Below are 16,632 nucleotides of genomic sequence, written 5' to 3' on the forward strand. Positions count from 1 at the left end.
ACTCGGTCACAATGCCTACCTCAAAGAAATCCATTCATCTTGCCCAAGCTGTTAGTAACATTAAAACCTATCTTCCCATCACTCTTGAAATCGAAAAAGGGCTTTATTCTACCTGGGCCGAGTTATTCAAGGTCATTGCCAAATCTTATCAAGTCCTTGATCACATTATCCCTCCCACCACTACTGACACAACCACCACCACCGAAACTGACAAAGCGGAATGTAACCATGTCGACGCCACGGTTCTCACGTGGATTTACTCCACTATCTCAACTTATCTTCTCCACACTATTATCTCCCCCGATCAAACGGCCATGGAAGCATGGAACCGGCTCCGTGATATCTTCCAAGACAACAAAAATTCCCTCGCCGTTTATCTCGAGGATCAGTTTACTAAAACGTCCATAGCCAATTTTTCCATCATCTCGGCCTATTGCCAAGCTCTTAAATCATTGGCCGATCAACTCGCCAATGTCGGCTCGCCGGTGTCCGACTCTCGGTTGGTTCTTCAACTTGTCAAAGGGCTCACTCCTGCCTACAGTACTGTTGCTACGTTTATTGAACAATGTGAACTGCTCCCTCCTTTCTACCAAGCGCGGTCTCGCCTTGTTCTTGAGGAGACTCGTCGGACCCATCATGCTGCACAAGAGGCTGCTGCCGAAGCCACTGCTCTCACGGTCACCACAAACCATGATGACTCCTCTTCTTCCTCTCACAATCATGGGGGTCGCAATTCATAACGTCCCAACAACCGGACTCCTCGCCGCAATAATGATCGCGGTGGTCGTCACAACCAGTTCGGCCGTGGTTGGGGTCGCTAACACCATGACCGTGGCACTCCCCCCACCACACCATGGCAGCAGCAGCCCTGGGGTCCTCCCCCGCCGTGGTCTCAAGCCTCGTGGGGCTACCGGGGTTCGCCAGCCCCCTATTACCCTCCACCATGTCCATATCCTACTCGTCCAACTCCACCCCGTGGCCCTGGTGTTCTTGGTCCGCGACCCACTGCTCAATCATATAATGTTCAGGCTCCCTCCACAGTTGAGTATGCTCCCACGGATATCACGGCCGCCATGCATACTATGTCTCCTACTCCAACTGATGACAACTGGTACATGGACACAGGCGCGACCTCTCATATGACCTATAATTCAGGTACTCTCTCTTCTTATTTTGATTTGCGCAATAATAATCGTCATATTATGGTTGGTAGTGGTCACATTATTCCCATTCATGGCTCTGGTCACTCTACTCTTCCCTCCCCTCACTCATCATTAATGCTTCAAAATGTCCTTCATGCTCCCAAATTAGTCAAGAATCTTGTTTCCGTTCGTCGTTTTACTACTAATAATCATGTTTCTGTGGAATTTGATCCGTTTGGGTTTTCTGTGAAGGATCTACAGACGGGGAGTCTTATAATGAGATGTGATAGCGTTGGTAATCTTTATCCTCTCCCCACTGCCACTTCTGCATCAGTTTGATCACCTGTTTCATTTACTGCTTTATCTTATGATCTTTGGCATAGTCCTTTAGGACATCCTGGAGCCACTGTTTTGCGCTCTCTTAATAATAATCAGTTGATTGATTGTACTGGATTTTCATCTGCTTCATTTTGTCAATCTTGTGTGTTTGGAAAATAAGTTAAACTGCCATTTTCTCATACACATTCTCCTACTTTGCTGCCTTTTGATATTTTGCATAGTGAATGGACATCCCCTGTTTTGAGTAGTGCTGGTCACAAATATTATGTGCTGTTTCTTGATGACAACACTAATTTCCTATGGACATTTCCTATCGCAAACAAATCAGATGTTTTTTCAGTTTTTTAACGCCTCTCTACTCATATTTCTACTCAATTTGGTTGTTCCATCAAATGCTTGCAATGTGATAATGGTCGTGAATATGACAATTCATCTTTCACAACCTTTTGTGCTCAGTTTGGTATGGTTTTTCGCCTATCTTGTCCTCACACATCTCCTCAAAACAGCAAAGCCGAACGCAAAATCCGTACCGTTAACAATTTCACACGCACATTACTCACTCATGCTCCCCTCCCCCCTTCTTTATGGCCTCACGCTCTTCAAATGGCAACTTACTTACACAATATTCTTCCCACCAAGACTCGTCAAAATCACTCTCCTACTCAACTCCTGTATCACAAAACTCCCTCCTATTCACATCTTCGAGTGTTTGGTTGTTTGTGTTACCCCCTTTTTCCTTCCACTACCATCAACAAACTGCAACCTCGCTCTACTCCTTGTGTTTTCTTGGGATACCCCTCTAATCATCGTGGCTACAAATGCTTTGATCTCTCAAACAACAAGATTATCATCTCTCGCCATGTGATTTTTGATGAATCTACATTCCCGTTCTCTACACTTCACACTCCTACCACATCCACATATGATTTCTTAGATGCTGGTCTATCACAAATTACTATCTCACATCTCCTCCCTTTTTCGTCCTCACAAACCCCCGAGCCCATTTCCTCTCTACCGAGTCCACCTAACACTCCTGGCGCCATCTCCCCTCACCAGCCCAGCCCCATTATCCGCACTCCCTCTTTTCCCGCTGCTAGGCCCAGCACCCCTCCTTCGGCCCATACCTCCTCCACTTCTCCTTCGCGTGCTGCTGGCGCTCCTTCACCCAGCCCAGGCCCTCTCTCCTCTCCATCCAACCCAGGACAGCTCTCCCCCTCTCCTTGTGCGGGGGGTCCTACCCAACCTATCCGCTCTCATCACATGTAGACTCGAGCCCAATGTGGCATATTTAAGCCCAAACAACACTTTAATCTCTCTTCTCTTGTCTCTCCCTCTCCTTTACCAAGTAATCCTAAAGAAGCTCTCTGTGACCCTAATTGGAAAGCTGCCATGAATGACAAATATTCTGCTCTTATTCAAAATAAGACGTGGGAGTTAGTTCCTCGTCCGCCTGATGTTAACGTTATTCATTGTTTATGGATTTTTAAGCACAAAACTAACTCAGATGGCTCTTTTGAGAGACACAAAGCTCGTCTTGTTGGTGATGGCAGGTCTCAACAGGTTGGTGTAGATTGTGATGATACCTTCAGTCCTGTGGTTAAACCAGCAACCATTCGCATAGTTCTGAGCCTTGCCTTATCTAAAGATTGGTCCATTCATCAGTTGGATGTTAAGAATGCTTTCTTACATGGCCATCTTCATGAGACTGTCTATATGCATCAGCCTATGGGTTTCCGTGACCCTGATCATCCAAATTATGTTTGCTTGCTCCGAAAATCTCTCTATGGCCTTAAGTAAGCTCCCCGGGCTAGGTATCAACGATTTGCCGATTATGTCTCCACCATTGGTTTCATTCACAGTCAATCTGATCATTCTCTCTTCATTTATCATCATGCTGGTGACATTGCTTATCTGTTACTCTATGTGGATGATATTGTTCTCACTACTTCTTTTGCAGCTCTTCGTCAGAAAATTATGTCTCTTCTTAGCTCTGAGTTTGCCATGAAAGATTTGGGGCCCCTCAGTTATTTTTTGGGCATTGCTGTTACTCGGCACTCTAATGGTTTGTTTCTTTCACAGCAAAAATATGCCTCTGAGATTATAGATCGTGCTGGGATGTCTTCATGTAAACCTGCCCACACTCCTATTGACCCCAAATCCAAGTTAAGTACTGACACAGGTGCCGCTTATTCAGATCCGCGTACTTATCGTAGTTTGGCAGGTGCATTACAATATCTTACTTTCACCCGTCCTGACATCTCCTATGATGTTCAACAAATTTGTCTTCATATGCATGATCCCCGTGACGCTCACATGGCTGCCTTGAAACACATTATCCGTTATGTTCAGGGCACTCTTACTTATGGTCTCCATCTTTATAAATGTGCCTCCACCTCCCTTGTTTCCTATACTGATGCTGATTGGGGAGGATGTCCTGACACTCGTCGTTCGACCTCTGGGTATTGTATTTTTCTTGGAGATAATTTAGTATTCTGGTCCTCCAAGCGCCAGCCTACATTATCCCGTTCTAGTGCTGAGGCCGAGTACCGTGGTGTTGCAAATGTCGGAGCTGAATCTTGTTGGCTCCGGAACTTACTGCTTGAACTTCATTGCCCAATTCGCAAAGCTACACTCGTATATTGTGATAATGTGAGTGCCATTTATCTCTCGGGTAATCCTGTTCATCACCAGCGCACCAAACATGTTGAAATGGATATCCATTTTGTACGCGAGAAAGTTGCTCGGGGCGAAGTTCGTGTTCTTCATGTTCCCTCCCGCTATCAAATTGCTGATATTTTCACTAAGGGACTTCCCCATATTCTCTTTGATGAGTTTAGAGACAATCTCAGCGTCCGTCAACCTCCCGCTTCCATTGAGGGGGTGTATTAGTATATATTATTTTGTATAGTATATTTGGTATATTAGTCACAAGATTGGTGGAGTTATTTTAGGATAGATTAGATCCTATTACGTTGTATATATTGTTACCCTAGCTTATTAATGATATGCAGGCAGAATTAATCTTACACCATCCAATACCACCTTGTAGGTGGTAATGAGCGGTAATGAAAATTGATTCACCTTGGAGAAAAAAACACATAGTTTAGGGAAGAGATTGCTTCCTAAAGGAAAAAGAAAAAACACAAACTTAAAAGTTGAAATTGGCTCTTCATAGAGATTTTAAGGGTCATTCCCTTGTAAAATTACACTTAAATCTCTTTCCCATTACCAATATTTATTACCAACTATCAAACGCAGGCCCAGCCCTGGGGCAGGGCAGGCGGGGCACCCGCCCAGGGCCCAAAAATCTGCAATATGTTAGTAATTAATAAAGCGCTAAAATTACATCTATCCTGTATTGGAAAGATGGTATTGGTTTACTTATGTGGGAATGCTTAGTCCGTAGGACCTCAGCGGTTCGATTCCTGCTACAATTGTCTACTTTTTTGTTTGTTTTTCTTTTTCTTTTCTTTTTTTTTTCTTTTTTTTTTCTTTTTCTTTTTCTTTTTTTATTCTTTTCCTTTTTTTTTCTTTTTACAATTGGCGTTCTTTTATATTTTCTTCTTACAATATTTCCAACTTATACCTTCATTTCCTTTCTACCACCATAATATATTTTTTTATTTTTTTAGTCAGTATGATTTTATATCTTATATACCTTGAAATTGTAAATTATTAAAAAATAATGTATACAACCTAAAGCCAATACTTAGATTCTTAATATTATTTATAGGTGTTGGGTGATAAAATATATTTTTTATATTTTCGATTTTATTCGTCTAGTTATTAGTTTATATAATTTATTAAAGGCTACTTCATCCGTCCCACAATAGTTCGAACACTTTGTTTTTTTGTTTTTCCATTTCAGTTTTACACACTTTTATTTCTGGCATGGCCCCTCTATTATTACGTGATTTCTCTCATTTTCAGTATTAGTACGAATAGTACCCACCAACTCCTATTACATACATCTATTTTTTAAAATAAAAATAACATTTGATAATCACACTAGAACTTATTTCTTACATTACGTGACATAATAAGTATATTTCTAGGACAGAGTGAATATTAGATATATATTTATCATATAAAAAAAAATAAAAAAAAATTTATATTTGTTGATAAACATGAATTAGTCGATTCTCAAATAGTTTTCTCCTATAAACATGCATATTTTGTTAAATGTATACTATGCATTAAGGGCCCTTTTCATATATTGCCCCGGGCTCAATAATGTTCAGGAATGGCCCTGATAAAACGGACCATTATAAAACCACTCTTTTCAATATGCAGGATTAATTTGCTAAATCTGTACTGTGCAGAATTCATCACCATGTCGAAACAACTATGTCAGCTAAGCAATATATCGTTATTGTGCGCAAGTAATTGAATATTATATATGTGAATCTATGTAAAGATTACTTAAAACTTTTGGAGGTTGTGATAATGAGTGGCATTCAATAAAGTGAACCATGACAAATTCAGCATGATCATATTCATATAATTAATTTATACTTTACCGCATTTTATCACTTACTTTGCGAGTTTTGCAGTTTAATTTTTCTTAAAGTTCCAACAACATTTCTAGGTTTTGCAACAGGGTTACAGGGATGTGGAGCACGTATGACCCACCATGATTTTAGTAGTCATGAGGGTACTCAAGGTCTATATCGATTGCACTATTGCAGTGAAAAGAAATCAGTGATGCGCCATTATCGCATTGGTTGATATGCTGCATGCAATCAGTTCAACTGTTCAAATTACCTTAAAGTCTTGAGTTACGCGTACATATCGCTGCATGGTACCGGTAAATGCCTCGGCTTATATAGATAGTAGATTCTTTGAAATTTATCTTGAATTATCTAACGCTAGGATTAATCAAGTACGAAATTTTTTGTTTATTAATACAGTATATTTCCTCCGTTTCGAATTGATCGCAACAGTTAACATTTTGCACTATTCACAGTGTGTACTTTGACTAAGATTTGAACTTTATACATAATGAAAAACATAATCAAGTGTAATCTTGTTAGATTTGTCTCGTTAAATACTTTCGTAATATCAAGTTTTTATAATTTTTACATATATATTATAGTAGATATTAACCGTCAAAGTTATGTCTCGACAAGCGTGAAAAGTGAATTGTTGCGATTAAATCGAAATGAAGGAAGTATATCGATTTTGTTTTGGTTCGATTTAAACCCATTATATTTAGGTTAATTAGGAGGATATTATATAAACTCTTGATTGACCTCTACCTCCATAATTATATGTAGTTTGTACTTTCTCCTAAATCTAATAAAATCAGTTCTCCCTATTATGTGGACATAACTAACATCTTGTTAGTGAACTATGTTAATCTATGTGTTCATTCTTCCATTATCTTTGTTTCGTCAATTGCTTTTGTCGCAGTAGTTTCTAGACCTATGTGGTGCACGAGATAAACTTATTATAATAATAATATCTGAAGTCTTGAGTAAATAAGTATTATATATAGAATGTCACAATTCTAATTTTATTATAAAACAATATGTTTTCTAACTCATACCATATCAAACCTTTATCAAATTAGTTAATCAAATAAAATATTCCATAATGATATAATTAGTTCATACTTCTTTCGTTTTCATTAATTGCGATACTGAAGTATGGCACAAGAATGTAAGAGAGCAAAGAGATAGAGCGAGGTAAAATAAGAACCCCCATGTACTAGGAGAGAGATAAAGATAATAAATTACCAAAATTGTCAATGTCAGAAGTAATATGCAATTTTCTAAAATGCGAAACGTTGGAAGTATATTTTAGGAGGATTATAGAGAATTATTTATTTATTTACAAACTTTAGATATATTACAAATGGATTAAATTATTTTCAAATTATTTATTATATTATAAACATGAGTAGAACATTACTTAGCCCAATGATTAGTATAGCTTTGATACTGTCAAACGTCATGCCGTAAAAGGGGGCTATAAAGGCAGCATTCAGGTTGTGCTAAAAGTTGAGTGGGAGTATTGGTTACTACAAGATTGGAAAAGTTCTCCTATATGAGATAGGATAGGTGTCTTGGCCCTTGAAGAGTGAAAATTGAAAATGCATGCCGTGCTCAAATGGATCATTCGATGATCATTTGTTGGACAATTTGAACTCGGATTTCAAGGAATAATTTGAAAGCTAGTATGGATGATATAGAAATATGATCATACTATCAAATTAAAGACATTAAGAGACTTGAGGAATAAAAACATTGCACACTCGTCTCGGACAAGTGGGAGATTGAAGGATTTATGTCCTCGACTTAAATGCAATTACTAATATATAATGGATCGTATTATAGAGATATATAAGTTCGTTATATTGGGTCATCTATACGTCTTGCTAGAGAAAGCTATAGAACTTCGGATTAATAAATAAATAAACCCGAACCCAATGTAACGGATCCTACAAGGTCACACATTAAACTTGGATCAACAAAAGAAACCTAGAGCCCAAGAAGGCCCTAGGGTGGCCAGCCAAGAGATAGGAAAAGGGGAGAGAAATCTGACCTAAATACTTTTATATATTTGGGTTAGGCAGAAAAGAAAGTAGTCAGTTTTATTCTCTTATTATTTTCTCTCTCCTATTCTCTCTCTTCAAAAGTCACGTTATACTCCAAGAAACCAAAGAAGAAGTTTTCTTCCTTTCCAACTAGCATTATTGGTGGAGTGTTGATCTGGGTTGGTGGACTAAGTAGAGGAATCACATCTGAGATTCTCAATCCGGGTTCTTCAAGCTTTGTGGAAATCACGCTACAAAGGTTATTTCTAAACTTGTATGTGATCCTTAATTGTATATGCATGTGATCCTGATTTAAGTGCTTATGAATTTGATTCATGAAATTCCGCTTTATAGTACTTATATATTCCTACAGTAACATCTATAACACGTAGGTTAGGTACTCTATGACAATGCTAGTCAAGGGAGGATAGTAATATGGGTAGTACACCTCACAAGTGGAATGCCTTTGTTGATCCCATTCAAGAAACAACATAGCTCGTTGACCTAAGTTGTTGATTGCAAATCTTTATAGGGTGGTATCTTCTCGCTATATACTCCATCCGTTCCAATTTAATTATTATATTTGCTTTTTTACAATTTATGAGATGCAATTTCAAACACCAATAAATGAAATAATTAAAAAAATTTACATTTGGAAAATACAAATTGGGACGAATCAAACAAGATCCAACATGACTATGTTTTTTCTTATGTATATGGAGTAAAAGATAGTCAAAGTTATGACATGAATAGTGCATACGGTCAAAATGTAACAACTAAATTGGGATGGAGGGAGTATTACTTAGGCGTGATAACATACTAAGGATTTTAGACCATTGACAGCATAGCTTTTGACCTAAATAGTTGATTGAAAATTAGACAAGATGTGCTTTATCTTATTTCTTGATTAAGATTGCTATTTGGCCGATCAGTCTTTGTAATATCTTCTACAAGATTATTACTAAAGTCTAGTACATAGACTCAGGCCCCTCCTTAATAGTATGATATCCCCTAATCCAAGTAGCTTCCTTTCTGGAAGAGGGGTTGAAAACAAGTACATTGTGACCTTTGAAATTCGTCATTCCATGAAGAGGAGAAAATAAGGGGAAAAAGGATGGATGGCCTTAAAAATTAACCCGGAGAAAGCAGATGATAGGCTGGATTGAGATTTCATCCTTAATACTCTTATTAGATACAATTTGGATAAAAAATACTTGCAACCTTATCATAAGCTGCATTTCATTTGTGTCCTCAGCAGGATGGATGGCTGAAATTAGCCTAACTCTTTATGGTAGAGTTATTTTAGAATCTATAAAGTTCGGACAAAAGGTGCCGTAATAAGTCAAATCTTTGATCGAAAGATCATCTAGAAAAGAACAAATCGATGTGGGCATGATCACATGATTATAATATTTAATGGCAAACAAATTGGCAGATAGTCTTTCATATTCAAGATTTATCATTTAAACAAAAGGATCATTGTAATTGATCTTCGCAAATCCAGCCCAGCTTTCTTCAAAAGGCATATATTTAGTTAGGATTGTGTTTTGAATAAGAATTTCGCCTCACGAGTTTTCAATAGCTTACTCGTATTTTAGAGGTCTATTAGTCTCAGAAATGGGAGCATATTTGAAAAAAGAATTTAAAGTGTCTGAGATTAGGCTAGGAGGATTTCTTAATACCTTCTTTTTTCTTCTCATTGGAGTTATTTCAAAAAGAATTACCATAATAAGAAAGAAGAAGAGGGGAACAAGCACATTGGGAGTATATGACGTGATTTAATTTGGATTTACATGTTCAATTATACATGAGATTTGTTGTTGACACTCTAAGTTTCCTTAGTATAATTTGGTTACAATCTATACCCTACGTACTAGTTAATTGTATTTTGTAAAGTTTCTTTTGGCAATTATATTTAGGAACAATGTTAGACATATATAGTATATCTTGTAGGAGAATCTAGAAAAGTTGTTTAGTTTCCTAATTCTAGGTAGTGGTCTGTCGGCAAGATCTCGGGGAACGGCGACGCGAGGCTGGCCACCAGCAGTCGCGTCGGAAAAGGTTCATGGCGGCAGCACGACGCGCGTTTGACGTGCGACGCAGTGCTGCTCGCTGCAGTAGTGGGATGCCGGTGACTGGTCGGTTCGCGAAAGAACGGCGAGTCGCCGGTGAGGTGGCCTGAAGGTCGCCAGTGAGGCTGCCTGAAGGTCGCCGGTAGTCGCTGGATGTTGCTGTTGCGTCATTGGCTAATAACGTGAACTCAGTTCACGAGTTGGTTTTGGTTTTAAAAAAAAAAAAAAAAAAATTTTTGTTACGGAAAACGTGCATAAAAAATCAAGGCAGCAGTTTTTTTTTTTATTTTAAGTTTATTTTGAAAACAGAATTTTGAGAAAGATAAGTAAATTTCAATTAGGTTGACTTGGTCATAAATTTCAATCCATAATCTGATTTTTTAATCTAATTAAAATTAATTAGGCTAGTTTTAAGGGATAGAATCTTTAGGTGATTAGATTTACTTAAAATTTTATCTTCTTGCTTTAATTAAGAATATTTGATATTTTAATTGATTGGCAAGTATAATATGTGATATTATTATGTGGCTTTTATATATGATATATTTGCTATGTATGACTAGTATGGCCCAAATTAAGATAGAAAATACGATCTGCGTATCGTGATGTATTCTTGTAATTTTAAATACGATCTGCGTATCGTTAAGTATTTTTATAATTTATTTAATTTAGTTATTATGTAAATTATTTTTGATACTTATGTAATCCAAAGAAGAGTCCATCAAGAGAAGGCCCATGGAAAAGGTGGATGGAGATCCATGAAGAGTCCAAGAAGGAGCCATTGATGCTTAGTTCTTAGGATTAGGGGCCATACTAGATCATTTTATTTTCGCATTTTATTATTTTTAAAATGCTTATAAGTTTATTGTATGTTGGTTTGTTGATGCGCTAGAGTTCACTAATTCATAACAACATAATAAACTTAGGCCCCGTAAATATTAAGGTTTGCTTTTCCAAACATAAAGTACTTATAAAACCCTTAATTAATAGTAATAGGTCATGCCTCCGCAGGGTGTTATCATTAATTTTGGGATATAAGGTAAAATTGCGAATTTTACAACTTAGTTTGGTTGTCCTTAACAAAATTATCAAAAGCGTTTTGAATTTTGAAGCAAGAGATAGTTAAACATGCGATGTTTATCCATCTAAACAAGAGTTATAAAGTGTTATAATTAGTAAAAGAGTTTACTTACCTTGATAATGTAACGTTATGATAAGGCCTCCGTCTGCTTAGTGTTACATGTTGATAGGATCTTGTAAAACACTTATTCATAGGGGACTTTAATTTTGAATAGGTGGTCAACCTAGAAACCTTTTACATGTTTTAGGTTGCTTTATAAACATAAAATTGAACTTTGCCTTATTTTTCTGTCTGTAGATATCATGTCTAATAACAACAAACAACTCGGTTTCAACATTCGTCCTTTTCTGGAAAAGGACAGACTGAATGGTGAAAATTTCCTTAATTGGGAAAGGACCTTAAGACTCGTTCTGAGGTTTGAGGGTCGAGAGGACGTCTTAGATACCCCGCTTCCTGTAATAACTGATGAATCAACTGACGCTGAAAAACGTCGTGCAAAACAGGCTAGTGATAAGTCTATACCAATCACTTGTTTGATGGTAGCAGCCATGGAGCCGAACCTCCAAAAGAGGTTCGAAACCAAGGATGCCTACACGATCATGCAAGAGCTGCGGGCCATGTTTAAAACTCAGGCCCGAGTTGAGCGGTATGAGACTAACAGGGAGATCCTTGAATGTCACTTGAAGCCGGGTCAAGCTGTTGGCCCCCATGTGTTCGAAATGATGGGTCTTTTGAAAACATGGAAAGACTTGGGTTCCCTTATAGGCTCGAGTTGGCTACTGACATCATTCTCCACTCACTACCTGAAAGTTTTAATCAGTTCAGAATGACCTACAATATGAATGAGTCTGAAAAGACTTTGCAAGAGCTGCATGGATTGTTGGTCAATGCTGAAAGGAACATCCCTAAGGTTGAACCAAAGAAAGAGGTTCTGTTGGTTCAAAAGGGAAAGGGTTTCAAAAAGAAATGGGCAGGAAAGAAGGACAAAGGCAAGCAAGTTGCCACTGTCGCTGAAAAACCTAAGCCAACCGCCAAGCCCAAGGTTGCTGCGGAAAGCAAGTGCTTCCACTGTCACAAGATTGGACACTGGAAGAGGAACTGCCCGATATACTTGGAGGAAATAAAGAAGTCTGGGGCTTCTACTTCAGGTATATATGTTATAGAAATCAATTTACTTCTACTTCTTTATGGGTATTTGATACCGGTTGTGGTTCTCACATAGTTAATGATGTGCAGGGACTAAAAAGAAGTAGGAAGTTGGCAAAAGGCGAGGTAGAGCTACGCGTTGGAAATGGAGCACGAGTTGCTGCACTTGCCGTCGGGAGCTATAGTCTACACTTGCCATCTGGGCTTATTTTAGAATTAAATAATTGTTATTTCGTTCCTACAATAACTAAGAACATAATTTCGGTTTCAGTTTTGGATTCTGAAGGTTTTTGCTTTGAAATAAAGAACAAATGTTGTTCCATTTCTTACAATAATATGTTCTATGCCAGAGCTAATTTGATAAATGGTTTATATGTGCTTGATAAATCATTACAAGTCTATAACATAGATAGCAAGAAAAAGAAATCAAATGATTCTAACCTAACCTATATTTGGCATTGCCGAATGGGTCATATAAACCAAAAGCGCATTCACAAGTTACAAAAGGACGGTATAATTCCATCATTTGATTTCGAATCATTTGATGTATGTGAATCATGCTTAATGGGTAAGATGACAAAATCACCATTTACTGGAAAAGGTGAAAGGGCCAGCGATCTTTTAGGACTCATACATACAGATGTATGTGGTCCTATGAGCACAAAGGCAAGGGGAGGGTTTAATTACTTCATCACCTTCACTGATGATTTGAGTAGATATGGCTATATTTACTTAATGAAACATAAGTCGGAATCTTTTGATAGATTCAAAGAGTTCCAAAATGAAGTACAGAATCAACTTGGTAAGACAATAAAAGCACTACGATCCGATCGTGGTGGTGAATATTTGAGCCAAGAGTTTGATGATCATCTAAAGGATTGTGGAATTCTTTCACAATTAACTCCCCAGGAACACCACAGTTAAATGGTGTATCTGAAAGGAGGAATCGAACATTACTAGATATGGTTCGATCTATGATGAGTCTTGCTGATCTCCGATTTCTTTTTGGGGATACGCTCTCGAAACTGCTGCACACACACTAAATAGGAGCCCGTCAAAGGCTGTAGAAAAGACTCCATATGAGTTATGGAATGGAAAACCTCCAAACTTGTCTTTTCTAAAAATCTGGGGATGCGAGGTCTATGTAAAGCGGTTACTATCAGACAAACTCGCACCCAAGTCAGATAAATGTCTCTTTGTGGGATATCCAAAAGAGACAAGGGGTTATTACTTCTATAACCGTCAAGAGAACAAAGTGTTTGTTGCTCGTGATGGTGTCTTTCTTGAAAAGGAATTTGTTTCTAGAAAGACAAGTGGGAGTAAAATAACACTCGAAGAAATTCGAGATGAGCAACAACTGGACGTGGCTCACACCATGTCAGAGACGGCCCAACAAGACGAAAGTCATGTTGAGGAGATAACGTATTCAACGCATGAACCTCCTACCGTCCCATTCGAAGTTGAATCAAGCGAAAATCTTCAAACTGTTGAAGAGAACGTTTCTCTTGATGCTCAGACCCCGCGTAGGTCTAGTAGACCAAGGATTCCAAACAAAAGGTTGGTTGATTTCCTAATGACTGAGAATTCTGAAATTATGATTTTGGAAAATTCAGAACCTACTACCTACAAACAAGCTTTGACGAGCCCAGACTCTGAGAAATGGCTTGAGGCCATGAAATCCGAGTTAGACTCCATGTCTGAGAATAAAGTTTGGACACTAGTTGACTTGCCTGCTGGGGTTAACCCTATTGGATGCAAGTGGGTGTTCAAATTGAAAACAGAAAAGATGGAAATGTCTATGTCTACAAAGCAAGACTGGTTGCAAAAGGATTCAGACAAGTTCATGGTATAGACTATGATGAGACCTTTTCTCCAGTAGCAATGCTTAAATCAATTCGGATACTTTTAGCGATTGCTGCATTTTTCGATTACGAAATTTGGCAGATGGATGTCAAAACCGCATTCTTGAATGGGTTCTTGAATGAGGATGTGTACATGACACAACCTGAAGGTTTTGAAGATCCAGAAAATCCTAAAAGGGTTTGCAAGCTTCAGAGATCCATTTATGGATTGAAGCAGGCATCTCGGAGCTGGAATCTTCGGTTTGATGAGGCAATCAAACAATTTGGTTTCATCAAAAGCGAAGAAGAGTCTTGTGTTTACAAGAAGTTTAGTGGGAGCAGCTTAGTCTTCTTGGTTCTGTATGTAGATGACATACTAATCATGGGAAACGACATACCAATGCTTGAGTCAGTCAAGGAATGGTTAAAAAGTTGTTTCTCTATGAAGGACCTTGGAGAAGCTGAGTACATACTGGGAATCAAAATCCATAGAGATAGGTCTCGAAGGATGATTGGGCTAAGTCAAGAAACTTATATTGATAAGGTTCTTACAAGGTTCAACATGGAAAACTCGAAGAGAGGTTTCGTTCCCATGTCACATGGCATATCGCTTAGCAAGAGTCAGTGCCCGACTGAGCCTGATGAGTTAAAGCGAATGAGTAGCATTCCTTATGCTTCGGCTATAGGGTCTATATGTATGCCATGATAAGTACTCGACCTGATGTTGCATATGCCTTGAGCATGTGTAGCAGGTTCCAAGCAAATCCAGGAGAAGCACACTGGACTGCAGCTAAGAGCATCCTTAAGTACTTAAGGAGGACTAAAGGCATGTTCTTAGTATATGGGGGACAAAGTGAGTTGGTTGTTGAAGGTTACACGGATGCAAGCTTCCAAACCGACAGAGATGACTACCGCTCTCAGTCAGGGTATGTCTTTCGTCTGAATGGAGGAGCAGTGAGCTGGAAGAGCTCAAAGCAAAGCACTGTAGCAGACTCTACGACAGAATCAGAATATTTAGCAGCAGTTGAAGCAGCTAAGGAAGCAGTTTGGATAAAGAAATTCTTGACAGAGCTGGATATCGTACCTAGTGTTCTGGAAGGAATTGAGTTGTTTTGTGACAACAATGGTGCTATTGCGCAAGCAAAAGAGCCAAGGTCACATAACAAGTCCAAGCATGTGATGAGGAAGTATCACCTCATTCGAGAGATAGTTGACAGGAAGGATGTCAGAATCTGCAAAGTTCATACGGATGAGAACGTGGCTGATCCGCTAACTAAACCGCTACCTCAACCCAAGCATGAGTGTCACGCTAGGGCTATAGGCTTGAAGCAAATGTTAGAGTGGCTTTAGATTGTACTAGGTTTAGAGAAACTTATTCAATGTAAAGACATGGTTTTGCTATTTATGTTTATGATAATAAATTTTGTCTTATTTAATTTTGGTTTGGTATTAAATAAAATGTCCAAAATATATCTTGAATTCTATGGTTTTGTCAAATATGTGATTTGATGAATGAAACACCATAAGTGAACAGAATTCATAGAATATTAAAGTTCCTAATCTAAGTCATTAAACTGGACATAAATGACTTATTAAAGGGATTAGCATATAAGATTGATTGATAGCGCCGTTTCATGGGCTATGGAAACATAGAGATGTTTAATCAATCATATGGATATGTATAGTTGATACATAGTCGAACTTGACCTACTTAGAAGTTTTATAACTTCGAAATTATATTAGTAGATTCCTGAGACATGAGTAGAACATTACTTAGCCCATATGATAGTATAGCTTTGATACTGTCAAACGTCATGCCGTAAAAGGGGACTATAAAGGCAGCATTCAGGTTGTGCTAAAAGTTGAGTGGGAGTATTGGTTACTACAAGATTGGAAAAGTCCTCCTATATGAGATAGGATAGGTGTCTTGGCCCCTTGAAGAGTGAAAAATTGAAAATGCATGGCCGTGCTCAAATGGATCATTCGATGATCATTTGTTGACAATTTGAACTCGGATTTAAGGAATAATTTGAAAGCTAGTATGGATGATATAGAAATATGATCATACTATCAAATTAAGACATTAAGAGACTTGAGGAATAAAAACATTGCACACTCGTCTCGGACAAGTGGGAGATTGAAGGATTTATGTCCTCGACTTAAATGCAATTACTAATATATAATGGATCGTATTATAGAGATAATAAGTTCGTTATATTGGGTCTCTATACGTCTTGCTAGAGAAAGCTATAGAACTTCGGATTAGTAAATAAATAAACCCGAAGCCCAATGTAACGGATCCTACAAGGTCACACATTAAACTTGGATCAACAAAAAACCTAGAGCCCAAGAGGCCCTAGGGTGGCCGGCCAAGAGATAGGAAAAGGGAGAGAAATCTGACCTAAATACTTTTATATATTTGGGTTAGGCAGAAAAGAAATAGTCAGTTTATTCTCTTATTATTTTCTCTCTC

General features: G+C 38.1%; 1 protein-coding gene across 1 annotated transcript; it reads left to right on the forward strand.

Moving 5' to 3' along the window:
* Positions 1–314: 314 nt before the first annotated feature.
* LOC104898416 (uncharacterized) lies at positions 315–740 on the forward strand. Its single transcript, XM_010685502.3, has one exon. The coding sequence runs from the start codon at positions 315–317 to the stop codon at positions 738–740; it is 426 nt and encodes a 141-aa protein (XP_010683804.3).
* Positions 741–16,632: the final 15,892 nt, after the last annotated feature.

Source organism: Beta vulgaris, chromosome 7 (genome assembly GCF_026745355.1).
Source record: "Beta vulgaris subsp. vulgaris cultivar EL10 chromosome 7, EL10.2, whole genome shotgun sequence".
Lineage (NCBI taxonomy): Eukaryota > Viridiplantae > Streptophyta > Magnoliopsida > Caryophyllales > Amaranthaceae > Beta > Beta vulgaris.

Bases quoted from the DNA above. Each gene is read 5' to 3' on its own strand.
- LOC104898416 (XM_010685502.3), top strand. From the start codon at position 315: ATGGAAGCATGGAACCGGCTCCGTGATATCTTCCAAGACAACAAAAAT.